Here is a 19458-nt window from a genome sequence, read left to right as displayed (position 1 = left end):
GACGTGGGTTCGATCCCTGGCCTCGCTCAGTAGGTTAAAGATCCAGCATTGCTGTGAGCTGTGGTGTAGGTCACAGACATGGCTCGGATCCGTTGTTAATGTGGCTGTGGTGTAAGCTGGCAGCTGTAGCTCCGATTAGACCCCTAGCCTGGGAACCTCCATATATGCTGCAGGTGTGGCCCTAAAAAGCAAAAAAAAGAAGGAAAGAAAGAAAAAAAAGAAGAAGCCAATTAAAACTCATCCCAAAAGATGGAAGTACAACATTTTGAGTGTGGTGGTTTTTTTTTTCTTTTTTTCTTTTTACTTTAACAATAGAATGTAAACTTCCCCATTGTTATGGACTAAAGTGTTTGTGGCCCAATTCATGTATTGATGCCCTAACCCCAAATGTAAGGCTGTTTGGAGATGGGGCTTTGGGGAGGTAATTAGGATTCAGTGAAGTCATGAGGGTGGAGCCCAGTGGGTGGGATCAGTGAACTTAGAAGCAGAGACTTCGGAGAGCTCACCTCCTGCCATGTGAGGACGCAGTGAGAAAGCAGCCATCTGCACACCAGGAAGAGGGCTCTCGGCAAGGAATCTGCTGGCACCTTGATCTTTGACTTCCTGCATCCAGAGCTGTGAGAAAAAAAATTTCTGTTGTTTAAGCCCTTAGTTTGTGTTTTTTCACTTATGGCAGCCTAAGCTGGCTGAGGCACCCATGTTAAGAAAAACAGTAAACATCCTTTTAAAGCCACCTTGCATTCCATCACAAATTTAGTGTATCTTCTGTCTTGGCCGTCTGTTGGCTCCCTACCCCTGACCTCTGGATGCCTCGCATCTTCCCTGTGCCAAGCTTTCCTAAAGAGTAGATTAGTTTCGGAGTTCCCATCATGGCTAAGCGGTTAATGAACCCAACCCGATCCATGAGGGTTGGGTTTGATCCCTGGTCCCGCTCAGTGGGTGAAGGATCCAGCGTTGCTGTGAGTTGTGGTATAGGTCGCAGATGCGGCTCGGATCCCCAGTTGCTGTGGCTGTAGCTGTGATTTGACCCCTGGCCTTGGAACCTCCGTAGGCTGCAGGTGCAGCCCTAAAATGACAAAAGACAAAAAAGATTGCATTCATCTCTGTGGCCCTTTTGATCGGTTCCTGGGATCATGTCTTGATCCATTCCTTCCACTCCCCCAACCCCACACTCAGTCACTGCCCCATGCAGTGCTTCCAGACCAGCCTCTGTCGGCCCGCCTGATGAGGATGCACTCACGGCATCGGCACCAGCCCACATGAGGCAGCCTGGTCCTTACCCATGCTCTGCAGGGGAGAGAGAACCTACCAGACTCAGTCATTTCCCGTCGTAGCTTCTCCATGGCATGTGATTTCCTTCTTGCAGCTCTTCAGTGTCAAAAGGGCGAGTTAAACCAGGTCACGCCCTTTGACCCTCTTCCCTCGGTCCCCTCCCGCCGCACTGGCTCGCAGATGATGAAGAACTTGCCCGCTGATGCGTGTGCCCCCTGCTAGGCTGAAGCCACTGACAGCAGTGACTGCCTCTGCTCGCCCACCACAGCCTCCCTTTGTCATCTCTGCTGTGGCACTTGTCACTCTTGTTCAGAGCTCTGGGGGAAGGTAGCAGCGAGGGGTGTCGCTCTTTGTTTTACCCCCAGAGCTAAGACTTTTCAGTGGAAGATTTCTGTGCATTCTCAAGTTTACAAAGTCAGTCCCTGTGTTAACACCAGAAGCAGTAACCTGGCTCCGCTCAAGCGCCACAGGCTTGTCCTACCAAGGACCAGGGCGTGCACGCGCTCCTCTTACCCACCGTGCTGTGCTGGGGGCCCTGGCGGGGCCCTGGCAGTTCCCAGACGCCCAGTTGCAGCGGGTCTGCAGAAAATGATCTGAAGTTGAAGTAGGGGAAGCGATGATCTTCCAGAAGGGGGTCCCCTGGACCCTAGAGGTTCTTTGCCACACACCCCACCCCCGCCACTCCAGTGGCTGCCACCTCACAAGCCTGCAGTTGCCTGCAGGTCTGTCCGCAGGTGAATCTTTGGGCTCCAGCTGACATCCCATTAGGTGGTGACAGCACTAAAAAGCAGCCGGAAAGAGCTGGTTTTCCTCCGTGTGAGAAAGAGGCTCAGGGGGCGTGTGTGCGTGCCAGTCAGACTTGACCACGCAGAAGGCATTTCAAGGTTTTTTGCCCTTTTTCCTCCCTTCCATTCTCAACCCACTGCCCGCCCTCCCGCCCCACCCCCCAGTAAGAACAAACAGCCAGACCCTGTGTCCTCTGGCCTCTGTCACAGTTGTGAGCGGCACCTGTCCTGCAGGCCGGGAACCCGGGAGCCTCCTGCCCTGCCTGCCGTTCTTTGCTTCCGCCCACCTCTCCCTCCCTCCCTCCCTCCCCCCGCCGAACCCGCGAACCCGCCAGCCCGCCAGCCCGCCAGCCGAACCCTGCTGGAACTCACCCGCTCCCCTGCGCATTTGTGCCTTCCCTGCAAGTGCCAGAGCTCATTCTCCTGCTTGAAACGGAGAGCGGGAGCCCTGCCTTCAAAGGGCATCGAGGCCCCTCACCCGACTCCTGCCTCTCTTCCCACTCCTTTTGTCGGCCACGGAGGATCGCTTTCATACTTCTGGCCCTAGTTCCCCTGCTGCCTTTCCCCTCCTGCTTGTTCTTAAAGACTCAGCTCGGGTATTTTTGCTGCAGAGAGTCCTTCCTAGGCCCCCTGAGGCCCATCCGGGTTAGATCTCTCCTCTGGCGCCCTCGGCTCCCTGCAGATGCTTCACGCCGAGGGGGTGGCCTCTTGACCCGCTCGGCCCTCCTGCCCTGGGCCGGAGGAGGCGTGCGTCCTCTGCCTTCCCAACCCAGACTCTGATACTCACCAAGCCCAGACCGTGCCCCTCCCTTTGAGGACTTGGCGCCAGGCCCTCGGTCTCTGTCGGTCTCCAGCTATTCCATCCTACAGGTGACTTACCTGTGCACACGAGGGCCCTTCTCCTGGCTCCCGCCTTCTGATCGCTCCGCTCCAGTGACCTCAGCCACCCCCTACCAAGGTCCCAGCCTGGACTTTGTTATCACTGGAAAGTGCTTTAACAGACACCTCCGCTGGTGACAAAGACTTGCTGTGTTCCGTGCTCCCCAGGAGTCTCTCGGTTTTCTCTTCACCGAGGCCTCCCTCCTCTGCTCCTGCCCAGTTCTCTGTTCCCTCTTTGGCCACACTTTGCAAGACCTGGCTGCTCACTGTCCCCCCTCGTCGCCCCCCACTTTTGCTCAGCCCCTAGCGGGTGTGTGTGTGTTGCCATGGTCAGGGGTGATTCCTCCTCCTGACATCGTTGTTCCCTCCCGGAAACCCCTTCCTTGTGTCTCTTCGGGGGGCCCTCCCTGCACCCTCTCCTTGTGCAGCGTCCTTGGTCTCGTTGGTTTGATGTTCTTTGGCCACCGTGGTTCACATCTGAGCCCCCTTCTTTGAGCGGACTCTCGTCCCATCTTACAAGCTTGATGGGAGGCCACGTGACCTCTGACTGTAGTTGCTGAAAGTGCCGGGTGCTTCTTTTCTGCGTTTCCCTTTCAGCTGGGGCAGTGGTCGGTAAACCACATCCCAAGGCCCAATCTGGCCCACTAACTGTAGAGAAAGGGTTATTGCAGCCCAGCCCCACTCCTTCCTTTACGTGTTGTCTGAGTGGTTGTGACAGAGACTGTGGCCTGCAAAGCAGAAGATATTTACTATCTGACCCTTTATAGAGAAAAAGTTAGCCGAAGTTCTGCCAAGGGGGTACAGCCAGGTGCCTCAGGCTCGCATGTCAGAGCCTCTCTGCAGGAGGGGGAGCAGCATGTCGGCAGCAGTGGTTGCTGTGTCGGTGGCACAGGCAGCGCTGGCTGCCCTGCACCAGCCTGGCCACAATATTTGGAATATTATTCCTGACCAAATAGATTCAAACCTGTTTCTCCAACCCTCTAGCCACCTAACCCCCCCCCCCCCCGAATTTTTGTTATCGGGATAGGATATACATGAAAGAAATTTACCCTTTGAACCATTTTTAAGTGTACAGTTCCATAGTATGAAGTATATTCCTACTGTGCAGACATCAGCACCTTCCTTCTTCCAGTAGCTATAACGTCAGCCTTGCTGTGTGTCAGTCTGCTCTAGACTCGGTCTCTGCCGTTGGCCAGCAGTAATCCGGACAGATGGACCCGAGTGTCCTTCTGCCGCTGCAGTCCTCTCTGCCCATCTCCTCTGCGCTTTCTCCAGGCGACAGAAGGAGAGTTGTCCACATGCACCTCTGACGCGCCCTCCCACGCTTACCTGCCTCTTGAGACCTCTGTGCTGATTCCCAGGCCTCTGTCTCTAGGCTAGACCTCTGCAAGGTGAAGCGCTTCAGCAACAAAAATGTGAACTACAGGTGTTCCTTCTGTGGCCCAGTGAGTTAAGGATTTGGTTTTGTCGTTGCAGCAGCTCGGGTCATAGAGGAGGCATGGGTTTGATCCCTGGCCTGGTGCAGTGGGTTAAGGATCTGAGATTGTTGGAACTGTGGTGTGGCTCACAGCTCTGGCTCACATTCATTCTCTGGCCTGGGAACTTCCATATGCTGGGGGGTGGGGGTGGGGCAGGGAACGGAAGTCAGAACCCTCGGTCTCCTGCAGTCCCCCTGCTCCCGGCACACACATGCCCCCAACGGACGGCACCTAGACCAGGCACCACATCACTTGCCTGGACTCTGCAGTAGCCCCACACAGCAGGCATAGAGTCACTGCAGATCCCCAGCAGGGAGTGCATTCAGCAGGCAGCCTTGCTCCTTTGGGCCTGGCCTCAGCTGTGAGAGCCTACTCACCCAGTTACACAGATTCCAGGACACTGTCCAGGTGACCAAATGAGGGAGGGGGAACAAAACCCCTCCCCTGTCATCACTGCCCAAGCTTCCTCTCCATTCCGTTCACGGGTGTCGATCCTGGACATGAAGCCAACAGCCAACGTAATGCCCAGGGCTTAGAAAGAGGCGCGTCTTGCTTGATGCTTTACTGTGGCCATCCCCAGATTCTTCATTTTCGAGTAAGAGGCTCTGCATTTCATTGTATACTGGGCCCTGCAAATTATGGAGCCAGGCCTGCCTCATTGTCTCCACCTCACGCAGCTCCAGCCCATCCCTCTTTTGTGTGTGTGTGTGTGTGTGTGTGTGTGTGTGTGTGTCTTTTTAGGGCCACATCCGAGGCATATGGAAGTTCGTAGGCTAGAGGTTGAATCAGAGCTCCAGCTGCCGGCCTGCGCCACAGCTCATGGTAACGCCAGATCCTTAACCCACTGAGCGAGGCCAGGGATCGAACCCGCATCTTCATGGATACGAGTCGGTTTCATTGCCACTGAGCCACGACGGGAACTCCCCAGCCCATCACTCTTGTTTCTCCTGTACCATGCTGGATTGTTCCTGGGGTCAGGGCCTTGCCTTGGCTCTTGCTCCTCCTTGTGACTGGGCCCTGTCTGCATGATGAGCTTTCTCGAGGGGCCTGAAGAATTCCTCATCCTCGCGGTTGAAGCGGTTGGCCAGGGTCTCTCTCACTGGCGGGTGTTTTTCTCGCATCTCCCTGAGCACATGGTGGTCCTTTCAGGCTGCAGATGCAGCTCATCCCCGTGTCAGGTTACTTCGCTTACGATGTATTTGTGATGGCATCTCTGTGCCATTTTGGGTTCCCTGCTACAGGGACAGGAATTATGCTCGCGTTGGATTGTCTTCGTCTCCCTTCCAGTGTTATCAGCTTCACTCTAGTTGCTTTCGTTTCGTCTTTTTCATCTGCATTCACTCTTTGTGGAATTTGATTTCCAGCTATGTGTATTCTGTTTCTGGCTGTTTTTGCGTGTACTTATTAGTTTCGTCATAATGTGTTTGGGTCTGCAGTTTGTTTCCCTAGGTTGGGAATTTGCCCTTTCATCTGACTGTGTTTTATCATCTCATCTTTGAACTGTTACTGAGAACATGGTCTCATAAACTTGGGAGGAATTTCCTTCTCTTCCTTGTGTGTTCTCTCCTCTTGCTGGGACTTTGCCTTTCCTGAGCCGTCTCTCTCTCTCTCTCTCTCTCTCTCTCTCTCTCTCTTCTTTTGGCCATAATATGTTTCTAGCGTTACCATGTTGTTTCTTGTCAACTTGGCTCAAGCTTAGATGGCCCTGTCCAGCTGTTCTGCTTGCCAGCCTTCCTGCATCCTCTGTCCCTGGTTTCCCTGCGGGGCTCCCGCGAGCTCGTTATCTTGTGCTCAGAGAGACGTGGCACACCTGGGAGAGCTGCAGTATCTAGAGTCTTGGCGCTGTCCTCAGCATTGTGTTCAGCATCTTATACCAAGGCTCCACCTAGCCACTGGAAGCCATACCGGCTCTTCCCCTAAGGGATGTGGTAAGGGGCACCCCAGGTCCCTGGTGGCTCCCCGAGCGTGTGTGCAGCACCCCAGGGCAGTCACCACCATGGAGCCGGCCTTGCTTGCTGGGCACTTTCCTTGTTTCTCCTGTACCCCCAGTAGGAACTTTGGTAGCTCCTAGGCCTAAAAGGAAGAAGTTAAAGGCTCTCGCCCAGTTGCTTCCTCCCACCTTACTGGGTGAGAGGTCTCTGGTGGTGTGGGCTCCCTGGTATGGCTGCCAGGTCTGGGCCAGGGCTTCGGTCTTGCTGCCACTTTGTCCTCCAGAATCATTTCCTGGGCTGCCAAGTTATGAAATGTAGTGATTTCGGTTTTTTGTTGTCATTGTTATTTCCTAGTTGGGGCCACATCTGCGGCACATGGAAGTTTTCAGGCTAGGAGTCGAATCGGAGCTGCAGCTGCCCGCCGACACCACAGCCACAGCAACGCAGGATCCGAGCCGCATCTGCGACTCCCACCACAACCCACGGCAACACCGGATCCTTAACCCACTGAGCGAGGCCAGGGATCGAACCCGATCCTCATGGATACTCGTTGGGTTTGTTACCACTGAGCCATGACAGGAACTCCTGAGTTTGATTTTATGTCCCTTTTCTTTGTTTGATGAATTCTGCCGTCACGCTCCTCCCCACGCTTGTTTCTCGTCTTATTAGGGACTGGGAGAGAGCAATTCTGTGCTTTCTCTAGCTGTTCACATACAAACTTATTCTAGGCGCACCTCAGGTTCCCAAGTGTTTCCAGTCTTGCCGTCGTGTTTTCTCCCCAGTTAGTGTTTGTGCACAGGAAGTGAATGATCTGTTTGCTATTTGTCCTGTCACCAGGCAGCTTACTTGTTTCTTAGCCAGTCCCGAGAGTTGTTTACGGGATATTTGGTCCTGCTGCTTGCCCGTCTGCTTCCCACTGGCCCATGGAGACTGGTCGCTGGGACCCAAAGACGGGATGTCTGTCCCGGGGGCCCTGGTGCGGAGGATCGCCGTGCGCACACCCTGCGGCAGGTAGGAGCAAAGGTGATGGGAGGGAAACATGATGGAAGAGAAGTTGCTGGATGTGGAGACTGGAAAGCAAATCCTAAAGCACAGGCTTTCCAGGGGAGGACAGGAAGTCGCAGCGTTAACATCAGTGTGTGCTCCCATTCCTAGCCCATCGGGCCAGCTTCCTTCTGCAGGTACCTTCATGGCACAGGCAGTGGTGAAGCCGCCCTCCTTCTCCCACTGGGCCCGATCCGACCCCACCCCCAGTGGCCCCACATTCGTGTTCTGCAGCTGCTTCCTAGCTCCTTGCTGGTATCTCCCCTTGCACCACCACATTCTTCAAAGTTGCTGTGACTTCATTACTGACTGTGTGCTTTAGAATATTGCCTGAAGCAGGAGAAAGAGAAGAAATGGATGCAGGGGAAAGTGTGTCTTTTAAAAGAAAGAAATGTATCTTGTACATGGTACCTAGAAGGTGCTCCAGGATTGTTAGCTGCTGAACGAGTAGCTATTGTCTTTGCGAGGACTTGTGTTTAAAGCTTGCCCCTACCTGCCCAGCATTCCTCACCCCCCTCCAGGAAGCCAGCTGGAAATCATTCGAACACTTCCTCAAACGTTTAAACATGGAGTTCCCATGTGCCCCGCTGGTTCTACTCTAGATAGAGACCCAAGAGAATGGGGTGCAAAACCTTGTACACAGATACCCGTAGCAGCTAAAAGGTAGGACAACCCAGATGTCCATCAGCAGATGACTGGATAAACAAGGTTTGGTGTTTCTATACAAGGGAATGTTATTTCGCCATGAAAAAGGAAGGAGGTTCCGATCCATCCACAACGTGGATAAACTTTGACAACATGATGTGGAGTGAAAGGAGCCAGACACCGAAAGCCATTAATTACATGATGCCATTTATATGCAAGGTCCAGAATAGGCAGATCCATGGAGACTGAAAGGAGATTAGTGGTTGTCAGGGGGGCTGGGGGAGTACCTGCTTCATGGGGATGGAGTTTCCTCCGGAGATAATGAAGTGTTCTAGAACTAGATAGTGGTGATGATTGCACAACATTAGTACTAAGTGCTGCTAATGGTAATTTTCTATCATGCATTTTACCACAATAGAAAAAAATATTGATCAAATGCCCTCAGAATATTTAGCCAGCAGCCTTCAACTTGGCTAAATGCCTAGTCATTAAGCTTCTTGGACGAAATTCCTTCTGACTGTCATGGTTACCATACCCTCAGCTTCAGAAATAGCATTCGGATCAGCTTGGTCCAGTCTGGCATCTATCACTGTAGGTCCCCACACTGGCCTGTCGCTCTCCGATGGGCGGCAGAGCGACTTTCATGGACGTCGTAAAAGCTTCTCAGATTCAGGGTAGCTGGTGAAGTCACCTGCCATTTTAGTGGGTTCTTTGAAAAAGGAGATTTGGAGTTCCCGTTGTGGCTCAGCAGTTACTGAACCCGACTGGCTTCCATGAGGACGTGGGTTCGATCCCTGGCCTCGCTCAGTGGGTCGGTAATCTGGCGTTGCCGTGAGCTGCGGTGTCGGTCGCAGGCGCAGCTTGGATCTCGCATTGCTGAGGCTGTGGTGTAGGCCGGCAGCTGTAGATCTGATTTGACCCCTGGCCTGGGAACCTCCATATGCCCCGGGCGTGGCCCTAAAAAGACAAAAATACCAAAAAAAAAAAAATGAGATTTAATTCACTTACCACCAAATTCATCCATTTAAAGTGTACAGTGGCATTTAGTGCGTTCACAGTGTTGTGCAACCATCATCTCTATCTAGTTCCAGAACATTTTAATCACCTTTCCCCCAAAAAAACCCTGTACTCGTTAGGAGTCATTACCCATTAGACATTACCCCCAGCCCCTGGCAATGAATTTTCAGTCCCTGGATTTGCCTCTTCTGGACATTTCATATACACAGAATCGTACAGTATTTGTCTTTCTGTGCCTGGCTTACTTCACTTAGCATAACGTCTTCAAAGCTCATCCATCCTGTAGCAGGTGTCAGAGTTTCCTTCTTTTTTAAGGCTGAATAACATTCCATTGTATGGATAGACCACATTTTGTTTCTGCATTTATTTGTCCGTGGACACTTGGGTCGCTTCTACCTTTTGGGTGCAGTGTATTGTGCTGTGGTGAACATTGGCATGCAAGTATCTGTTCAAGTCCCTTTTTAATTCTCTTGGGTCGGTACCTGAGAGTGGCACTGCTGGGTCACATGGGAGCTACCGGCCTGTTCTCCACAGTAGCAGTGTTTTTCCGACTTACTTTCCTTTACCCTGTGTGGTAAACTCATGCCGTGAAGATGAGGCTGAACCATGCAGCACGGATGGCCTTCATTTGGGCGGAGTTCTCCCTTTTGGTGGCAAGAACTGTGTTTTATTTAGCATTTCCAAACACGCACCATTACTTGTATCTTCTAAAAACAAGAGTCTTGGGAGTTCCCATCATGGCTCAGCAGTAACGAACCAACTAATATCCATGAGGACGTGGGTTCAATCCCTGGCGTCGCTCAGCGGGTTAAGGATCCAGCGTTGCCTTGAGATGTGGTGTAAGTTGCAGACGTGGCTTGGATCTGGTGTTGCTGTAGCTGTGGTGTAGGCCAGCATCTGCAGCTGCAGTTCAACCCCTAGCCTGAGAACTTACATATGCCGTGGGTTCAGACCAAAAAGACCAAAAAAAAAAAAAAAAAGACTCGTGGAGTTCCCATTGTGGCCCAGCGGTAACAAATCCGACTAGTATCCGTGAGGACGCAGGTTTGATCCCTGGCCTCGCTTAGTGGGTCAGTGATCTGGCGTTGCTGTGAGCTGTGGTGTAGGCTGCACATGCAGCTTAGATCTGGCATTGCTGTGGCTGCAGTATAGGCTGGCAACTGTATCTCCGATTCAACCCCTAGCCTGGGAACCTCCATATGCTGGGGGTGTGGCCCTGAAAAGACACACAGACACACAAAACGAGGGTTTTAAAAAATACGCTGAATTTAGAGCCGGGCCGCTGAACTTCAGGTTCCCCCATTGAAGAAGGCTTCCAGCTGAACCCCACCCCCTCTTTTACTCCCTGAGACCAGTGAGACTCTCTTCTGGTACCAGTTTGATTCGTCTTAGATGTTTAAAGGGGCCGAAGCTGACATCTCCAAGTGCTGCCGCCTTTATTGATTCATGTAGAGAAAGAGGCCTTGATTCTGAGATTCTGCAGCTCATACTGGAAGTAGAAAGAATTGGAATCACTGGCCTGTGACCGTTGACCAGGGTGGGGACGTAGCTGCCACCTACCCTTACGGTCTGTGGCTTTGTTGTGACACTTGGGCTCCTTCTGTAGCTCCATGGGATGGATGAAAAGTGCTGAGACATGCCTGAGATTGGGAAAGGTCGGGATGTTGCTGGCGCTCTGGCCGTTTCCTAGAGCTCACTGTGGAGGGGGCTGGATTCCAATTCAAGTGAAAAACACCCTTTAGCTGCTGCTTTCACGTAGCCTTGTAGCCTTTCTTTTATTATTATTTTCTTTAATCTGGAAGCCTTGGGGATCAAGTTGTGCCACGTCAGCCGCACCTGTCTGGCCAGCTGCGCCTGCCAGCTGTTGGCCGATGGCCCCCCCTGTAACATACAGGAGCCTTGGGTCAGAAGAATGCCAGGTACAGCCTTTTGCACGGTTACGGTAGGTTACTTTCGTTAGGAAAACGCAGTCAGTTCTCACCATCGCGCCCCTCCGGATACAGCGATTTGGCCTGAAATCAAGATTCCTCCAACTCTGATTTTCCTTTGCTACATCAAAGGAAGGATGTGATCCAGTGTTTCTGTTTTAGCTGCAAAATTACGAAATGATGGTTTTGTTTTTGTTTGTTTGTTTGTTTACCTAAGAACCTTCCCTCAACGTTTGTAGATATTTAAGATTTGGGGGGCCTTCTGCTTTAATGTGGTAGGGGCATCCCCCCCAATCTCGTGTTCTACCAGTCACACAATAAAAAGTGGAAGGTGTTATGGGGAAAACTGGGGTGGGGTAGACCATACAAAACCTATGTGATTTGATAACCAGAGTTCAGAAAACCAGTGACAGTTTTGTTTAAAAGAACCCCCGGGCACACTGTAGGCTCTGTTGGCATTTGCACCTCGTGTCACCATCAGCTGACTGCTTTCACTATAACCCCCAGATTTATGCTTCTTCCCACGCAGTGTACAGATGAGTTGTTCTGTTGATATTAAAAGTCGGGACCTGGGTAAGGCCGCCTTCTGCCATTTCTTTTTAACACCAAGAAATATCCTGACACCTTCATTCACACTCACAGCTTCACCATGCAGAGCACAACACTGTTGAAAACATTGTGGTTCTTTAAGCCGCTAGAAGAAGGCACTTCTGCAAGGTTTCCAGCTTTTTTGTCTGAATGTATTCATGTAACGTGAAGGCGTTCTCTTGCATTGTTAGAAAGCTTGCCCGAAACTGCTTCAAAATATTCCTGGCCACCAGTACAACTTCCAGTTGTACTGATACCATCTCCCCTTTGTAAACCCGCCGCTTCAGTGGGACTGTGCATGTCGCCCTGAATCATTTGCCCTTGGCAGGTTGGTCGCGGTTGTCACGTGGTGCGCCCAAGAGCATCTAGTGCAGTTGTGACCCTCAGGGGCTTTAGCAGCAAGCTCTCCTGGAGGCATACTCTCAGTCAGACCAGGGAGCCGGTCCACAATGGCCTGTTGCTCTTGGGGCTCCCAGCTCCTCGGCCTCCTTTCCCCAGGAGTAGACTCAGCCTCAGGATCAGGCCGGCCGCTTGTTCAGTCGCTTGTTAAGGGGGCACCTGCCACATGTCTCTGCAGAACAGGAGCCTTTCCCTTCCTTCCCCTTTAGCCCGTGTATTCATGACTTTCTTGCCAGCTCGTGAGTATAAGACTTTAACCGTTATCTTTTATAACATTTTCTAGAAGATGTTCACGCCAGCACTTTTAGTCGTTTTCAGCAGAAGGAGGGTCTGTAGAAGCTGATGTGTCCTCCCAGTGCGACCATCCTCTGTGACCTCTCCCTCATCCGTGTTGACATCACTGCCTGCCTTCACGGGGCGAACATGTCACCGAGGCGCTCAGTGACCACTCCAGCAGCATCTGCCAACCTCAACCCACCAGAGCCTGCCGGCTTTGGGCGCTAACTAGCCCTGCTCCTTGAGGCTAATGGCCAGAGGCATATGACTGTGGAAAGAGGTGCCCTGTGCCTAGTGCTGTGCATTGAGCAGGGAGATGACAGGAAAAGAGAAGCCACGTGCTCACTGGGTCCTTGACCTGCACGGTGGTGTATCCAGAATACACCACCAGGGGAGCCTGGGGTGCTCCTGCTCGTGGGAGCAGCCGGCAGGAGCTCGGAAGGCTGCTCGCAAGTGCCATTTTAGCCCAAGTGAAGATGAGCGTGGTGGCTGGCCTGGAGGTGGGCTGCTTTTCAGTAGTCGTTTCTCTCTCCAGGGACGGGGTCACAGTGCTGCCGGCATGGGCTGTGGGTGATGCTGCCCGCGCCCATCCGGCCTGGCCTACCCGAGGCACCCCCTCCTGGCCTAAACACCCAGCAGTGTCTGGGCTTCTCCTGTGCCCGGAACAGATGAGAGTAGGGCTCTTTCCCTGTTGCCTCTCCTCCGCAGCCCAGATTGGGAGCTCTCGACGAGCGAAGACTGATGCGGAGTCTACCCCGGCCTCCCAGCCCTTAGCAGAGGCTGGCTCCGGGCATGCGTAGTTGCCCAGCGCAGGTCAACTCGGGTGTGACCTTGACCGGTTCCCTTGTCTGAGTCGTACTTGCTTTTCTCTCCACCTGGGACACTGAAGAGTTGAAGAGGTGATTTTTGGGGGGCTGCTCCCAAGGCTAAGCGTGTGAACTTAAGAACTAGGTGCCCAGCTCTTATGTTCCTCTCAGGGTGTGCTTGTGCGCGCGCGTGCGTGTGTGTGCGTGCCCACGTGCGGGTGTAGGCACACACTCATGTACATGGTCTGAGGAGAGGGAGGTTGAAGAGGGCTGTTTGGTTTCTTTGAGAAAAGTGTGTTTCAGCAAATATGGTAAACCTCCTGGTGGGAGGGGGCGTCAGGGACTCGCCTGGTCCCCCACCCTGGCCTTGCTCCCTCAGGTCACCCTGAGACCGAGCAGGTGGCTGAGCCAAGGGCAGACTCTCTTGGATTACGTGTTTTGCATCATTTCAACCTTGACTCCATGCCCAGCAGAATGGCTTCCAGGCTTCTCAGTGGGGTTTTCTTTTCTTCTTCTTTTTTTTTTTTTTTTTGCTTTTTTAGGGTCGCACCCACAGCATCTGGAGGTTCCCAGGCTAGGGGTCTAATCGGAGCTGTAGCCACCGGCCTACGCCAGAGCCACAGCCACGCAGGATCCAAGCCACGTCTGTGACCTTCACCACAGCTCACGGCAACGCCAGATCCTTCACCCACTGAGCGAGGCCAGGGACCGAACCCACAACCTCATGGTTCCTGGTCAGATTCGTTAACCACTGCGCCACGATGGGAACTCCTCAGTGGGGTTTTCTTTTTAAGGAGAAAAGTAACAGAATATAACTTAAGGAATACCTCTGTGCCCCTCAAGGCATGGAGTTGAAAATCACCATACTGTCATAGCTGCTTCAAGGAGTTCCGATTTGACAGAACTGGAGAGGGAAGGAGTGGGCCCGCACGGGGCGTTGGGGTTGGCAGCTACAAACTATGGCATTGAGAATGGCTAAGCAGTGAGGTTCTGCTGTCGCGCACAGGGAACTGTGTCCCGCGTCTTGGGGTGCAGAAAAGGAGTGCATAGATATCTCATTCAACTAGCCTCGACTGAAAAATAAACACAAGAACTCGAATATCACAGATAAAGATCCTTTCACTCCCCGTCTTCAGGAATAGAATTCACTTACTGCATCCTTAAAAACAGTTGAAAAGGCAAATTTTATGTTATGTATATTTTATCACAGTAAAAAACTGAACTCACTTCGTTTGGGCCAAGTCAGAGTCTGGGCACAGGTGTCTCCCCACCTTGTAGTTTGAGCGTCTTTCGTTTGTTGTGTTAGTCTCTCCTTGGGCTTCGAATCGTGGCTGTGGCTGTACCTCCCGTCTGCTGCTGACCAGGTCTGTTGCTCCTCCTCCTGCTCACGTCCCAAGTCCTCTCTGTCTTCGTTTTGGACCCTGCCGAGCGTCCCTCTTAGATGCCCCACCCAGGCCGACCCTCACACGGCAGCTAAAGGGATCCTTTGAAAACAAGAGCCCTCGTCCTGTCCCCTGCACAGAGCTCCCTGATAGCTCCCATCACGCTCAGAATAGAACCCGAGACAGCACCCTCCCCCCCCACGTCCCCCACTTCAGGCATCTCTGCTTCCCGAACCTTCTTCCCACTTAAGCCCCATGGGATCCTCACGTCTTTAGGTCTTCCTCCCTCCCCCCAGCTTTATCCAGTGAGGTTTGCTCGCTGTGTGCTAAGCTGTTCATTCTTTTAGACACCTACCTGGTCACAGCCTTGGCAAATGCGAGGAGCCTGTGTCCTTTGACCCTTCCTGTTCTCCCAGCGTGCCCTGCCTTTCCACCCGCTGCTCCCAGGGGCCAGCCCGGGGTCTTTCCGGGGCTGCCAGGCGGGTTGTTTTCATTTTCTTTACGGTTATGTAAACATTTACATGATTTGGAGACTGAAACCGTATCCAGAGAGGCCCCGCCCCATGCCTGTGCTCACCTCGGTCCCCCCCCCCCCCCCCCCGCCCCGGCTCTGGTGTGGGTGTGTCACGCTCTGTCCAGTAGGCCTCTGGTGGCAGTGGCGAAGTGGTCTTGGGCTGCTGGGAATAACACCGTCGCAGGTGGCGTCCCGCATCTGTTGTTTTGCCTTTCTGGAGGCATCTCTTCAGGGTAGACTTCGGGAAGGGGCTCCCTAGATGGCACGGACAACCTGGATTGTGTCTAAGAGGCATTCCTGGGGCATGTGGTTTGTACTTGACCTCACAGGGGGTAACGTACTCGGGGCCTGCGAACAAGAACAAGAGTGGCTTTGCCACTGGTGCAGTGTTTTCCTCTGAGACCGCGGCTGTCCAGGTTCCAGGGAGCAGCACACTGTGTGCTGTGTGGAGGTGGCGACTCCGGTCTGCTCTGCTGGCGACCTCCCCTTCTCCCTTCTGTGACAGTGGCCTGCAGGCCCACTCCCAGCTAAGACTGGGGGCCACGAGAAAGCACGCTCTGTGCCGGAGGAGCCAGGAGAGGGAGGAGGTCGGGGCGAGCCTGACCTGAGCCGTCCAGGAAAGGGGTGTCCTCGTGGCACTGAGTGTTCCAGTGACGTATCCATGTCATTCGAGTCTGGCTTCCTTGGTGCCTTTGTTGGCATCGCCATGGTGTGGACGAGAAGCGAAGTCACTTGGGGTAGACCAGCCAGAGGCGGCGGACAGGGGTGGCCTTGGTCTTTTCCAGGACGAGCTGTTGGTCGATTCCAAGCCCACCATTCTTCTTTGCAGGCCTCCTGGCCCAGCCGCAGGAGCGTCAGGGGCAGACTCTGACCCGGGTCCGGGTGACCGTTTCCGAAGTCCACAAGGAAGGAGCCCCCCCACCCCCACCCCCACCCCCGCTCCCGCCAGGCAGGAGGGGAGCTTCGGGAAGCAGCGGTTGCGTCCGTGCGCGAGCGTGGAATGACGAGGGTGTTCCTCGGTGCCTCCCTCCTCCCTCTTCCTTCCCACTGGCCAAGGCCGAGGCGCTGCCCCGCGGGGAGAGTCCGGTGGTAAAGGTTCACCCGACCCAGGACTGTTGCTCTTCTCCCGCGAGAGCCCTGGGCAAGAGTGTCTTTGCGACTCTCCTCCTTCTGGGGTGTTGGTACCCGTTCTCGGGATGAGGAAACTGAGGCAGGGATGTCGAGGCGGGGTCCATGTTGGGAAATGGCAAAGTCAGGATTTGAGCTCAGGTCGGCTGGCTCCAAACCTGCGTGGTTTTCCACAGCACTGCACGGCGCGCCGCCTCCCCGGGGGCAGTGTGGGGCTGTTCCCGTCAGCAAGGCGTCCTGCCCTATTTCTGTTGAGCACACATTTGAAAAGATCCCAGGTACACAAGCCGGAGCAACACCCAAGCCAGGCCTTCCTGAACAGGAGCCGCGCCCCCCGCTGCATCTCGGCAGGCGGGCGGGCGGGCGGCTCCCTCTCCAGCAAGCGAAGGCACCTACCTGTCAAACCCAGAGGCCCTGGGGGATGGCTCATAAAGCAGAGCGCCACGCGGTGTGCAGGCCTGCTAGGAGCGGGGCTCAGGGTGGCCACAGTGTCAGCAGCGCGGACGCTCTAAAGAAATCCGTGACGGGCAAGGGCGTCTAGACCCGGGCGCGCTCCGGCGGGCGGCGCCTTTGCCCTGGACCTGCCATTGCTCACTTTTGCTGCAAACGGCTGTGTTCTCTGTGATACTGACATGCTTGTTTAACGCTTCAGGGAAGAAAAGTCAGAAGAACAAGATCTCCAGGGCCTGAAGGACAAACCTTTGAAGTTTAAAAAGGTGAAGAAGGATAAGAAAGACGACCGAGAGGGCAAGCATGAGCCCCTGCAGCCGCCGGCCCACCACTCTGCGGAGCCAGCAGAGGCAGGCAAAGCAGAGACCTCGGAAGGGTCAGGCTCAGCGCCCGCTGTCCCAGAAGCTTCTGCCTCCCCTAAGCAGCGGCGCTCCATCATTCGCGACCGGGGGCCCATGTACGACGACCCCACGCTGCCCGAAGGTTGGACCCGAAAGCTTAAGCAAAGGAAATCCGGCCGCTCCGCTGGGAAGTATGATGTGTATTTGATCAAGTAAGTAAAGGCAGCTCTTCTCTCTGCAGAGCAGGGCGGGTCAGGCGGGCGGGGGGACAGGGGCAGGTGCTGAGAACCCGAGCGGGCGCCCTAGGGACATAGATAGCTCTTTGCTGTCCGTTGATCAGGAAAACTAGTGTGCATAAGGCCACCTTGAGTCGGGGACCTCAGTCAGAACCAGCCCTGAGTGACGTGGCGGGGGGGTGGGGGGGTGGGGGGGGTAGCAGGGTGTGGCTGGACATGGCAGAGCAGCAGGGCCGACCCAGGGCCGCAGTCAGGGTACCAGCAGAGGCTCCCTGAGCCCCAGCAGGTAGTTCCTTAGGGTTCGGCCCACCCCGTGAATGAGACCGGGAAAGGGGGGCTTTCTGCCCCGGCCTCTGGGGAGAGACCCGGAGGCCCCCGCGTGCCTCCCCAGCTGTCCCTCTTGCCTCTGGCCGGCGTTGGGCTGGTCGGCTGGTGTTACCTGTCCAAACAGAGTAACTTCCACGCCAGAGCTTCAGAGGAGGAGCGGGAACACGTGTGTTTCAGTTCTGGTTCTGCCCCTTAGATGTTTCCGGAAAGGTTAGCAGTTTTCCAACGATGCTTGCAGACAGCCTCGCTGAGCTGCAGCACCGCAGGCCTCAGCCCCCTAGCTTTCTTAGCTCATCTCAGCTTTTCTTAAACGTGACTCTTGTTCAGCTGTGTCATCTGGCATGTCAGCTGCAGAACGGCTTCTGTCAGAGAGTTCATCGCCGCCTTCTCCTCTGCCCCTCTCCGGTATTGCCGTGGAAGCTTCTGATCGTTCTTTGTATCTCTCCATTTGTTCCCACAGTCCCCAGGGAAAAGCCTTTCGCTCTAAAGTGGAGTTGATTGCGTACTTCGAAAAGGTAGGCGACACCTCCCTGGACCCTAATGATTTTGACTTCACGGTAACTGGGAGAGGGAGCCCCTCCCGGCGAGAGCAGAAACCACCTAAGAAGCCCAAATCTCCCAAAGCTCCAGGAACTGGCAGAGGTCGGGGACGCCCCAAAGGGAGTGGCACCACGAGACCCAAGGCAGCAGCGTCCGAGGGCGTGCAGGTGAAAAGGGTCCTGGAGAAAAGTCCCGGGAAGCTGCTCGTCAAGATGCCTTTTCAAGCCTCGCCGGGGAGCAAGGCTGAAGGGGGTGGGGCCACCACGTCGGCCCAGGTCATGGTCATCAAACGCCCTGGCAGGAAGCGAAAAGCCGAGGCCGACCCCCAGGCCATCCCCAAGAAGCGGGGCCGGAAGCCGGGCAGTGTGGTGGCAGCTGCCGCCGCCGAGGCCAAGAAGAAAGCCGTGAAGGAGTCTTCCATCCGGTCCGTGCAAGAAACCGTGCTCCCCATCAAGAAGCGCAAGACCCGGGAGACGGTGAGCATCGAGGTGAAGGAGGTGGTGAAGCCCCTGCTGGTGTCCACCCTCGGCGAGAAGAGCGGGAAGGGACTGAAGACCTGCAAGAGCCCTGGGCGCAAGAGCAAGGAGGGCAGCGCCTCTTCGCCCCCCAAGAAGGAGCACCACCACCACCACCACCACGCGGAGCCCCCGAAGGCGCCCGCGCCGCTGCTCCCGCCCCCGCCCCCGCCCCCGCCCGAGCCGCAGAGCTCCGAGGACCCCGCCAGCCCCCCCGAGCCCCAGGACTTGAGCAGCAACGTCTGCAGAGAGGAGAAGATGCCGAGAGCGGGCTCGCTGGAGAGCGACGGCTGCCCCAAGGAGCCCGCTAAGACTCAGCCCGCCGTCGCGACCGCCGCCACGGCCGCAGAAAAGTACAAACACCGAGGGGAGGGAGAGCGCAAAGACATTGTCTCGTCCTCCATGCCAAGGCCAAACAGAGAGGAGCCTGTGGACAGCCGGACGCCCGTGACCGAGAGAGTTAGCTGACTTTGCGCAGAGCGGATGGCCAAGCAAACCAACAAGAATAAAGGCAGCTGTTGTCTCTTCTCCTTATGGGTAGGGCTCTGACAAAGCTTCCCGATTAACTGAAATAAAAAATATTTTTTTTTCTTTCAGTAAACTTAGAGTTTCGTGGCTTCAGGGTGGGAGTAGTTGGAGCATTGGGGATGTTTTTCTTACCGACAAGCACAGTCAGGTTGAAGACCTAACCAGGGCCAGAAGTAGCTTTGCACTTTTCTAAACTAGGCTCCTTCAACAAGGCTTGCTGCAGATACTACTGACCAGACAAGCTGTTGACCAGGCTTCTTGGGGTACGCCTGCACCTCCCCACCCAGCCCTCCCCCACGTGGTCGTTAGGGACAGAGAGCCGTTGAGAGGACGCTCCTGGTTTTGGTGCCATTGGCGCCCCGGTCTCAGCTCTCCTCTCCCCCCCCCTGCCCTGCCTCCAGCGCCCCCACCTCCCCCCCCCCCCAGCAGCCACGTCGGGACAAGGAGGT

At 54.7% G+C, this 19458-nt stretch overlaps 1 protein-coding gene across 3 annotated transcripts in view; it reads left to right on the top strand.

Annotated features, from left to right (window-relative positions):
• Window positions 1-19082, top strand: part of MECP2 (methyl-CpG binding protein 2) — a 53697-nt gene extending 34615 nt beyond the window's left edge. For 2 of the 3 annotated variants that reach the window (XM_047765777.1, XM_047765776.1), the window contains 2 exons: window positions 16725-17075; window positions 17887-19082. In XM_047765777.1, the coding sequence (XP_047621733.1) occupies window positions 16725-17075; window positions 17887-18949 (1414 nt within the window). In that variant the 3' untranslated portion in view covers window positions 18950-19082. Of the gene's footprint in view, window positions 1-16724; window positions 17076-17886 lie in introns of those variants that run through there. The other variant, XM_047765778.1, reaches the window with a different exon arrangement.
• Window positions 19083-19458: the final 376 nt, after the last annotated feature.

Source organism: Phacochoerus africanus, chromosome X (assembly GCF_016906955.1).
Source record: "Phacochoerus africanus isolate WHEZ1 chromosome X, ROS_Pafr_v1, whole genome shotgun sequence".
In the NCBI taxonomy this organism is placed as follows: Eukaryota; Metazoa; Chordata; class Mammalia; order Artiodactyla; family Suidae; genus Phacochoerus; species Phacochoerus africanus.
Note: the sequence above shows the minus strand (reverse complement) of the source record. Positions and strands in the feature narration are given on the sequence as shown.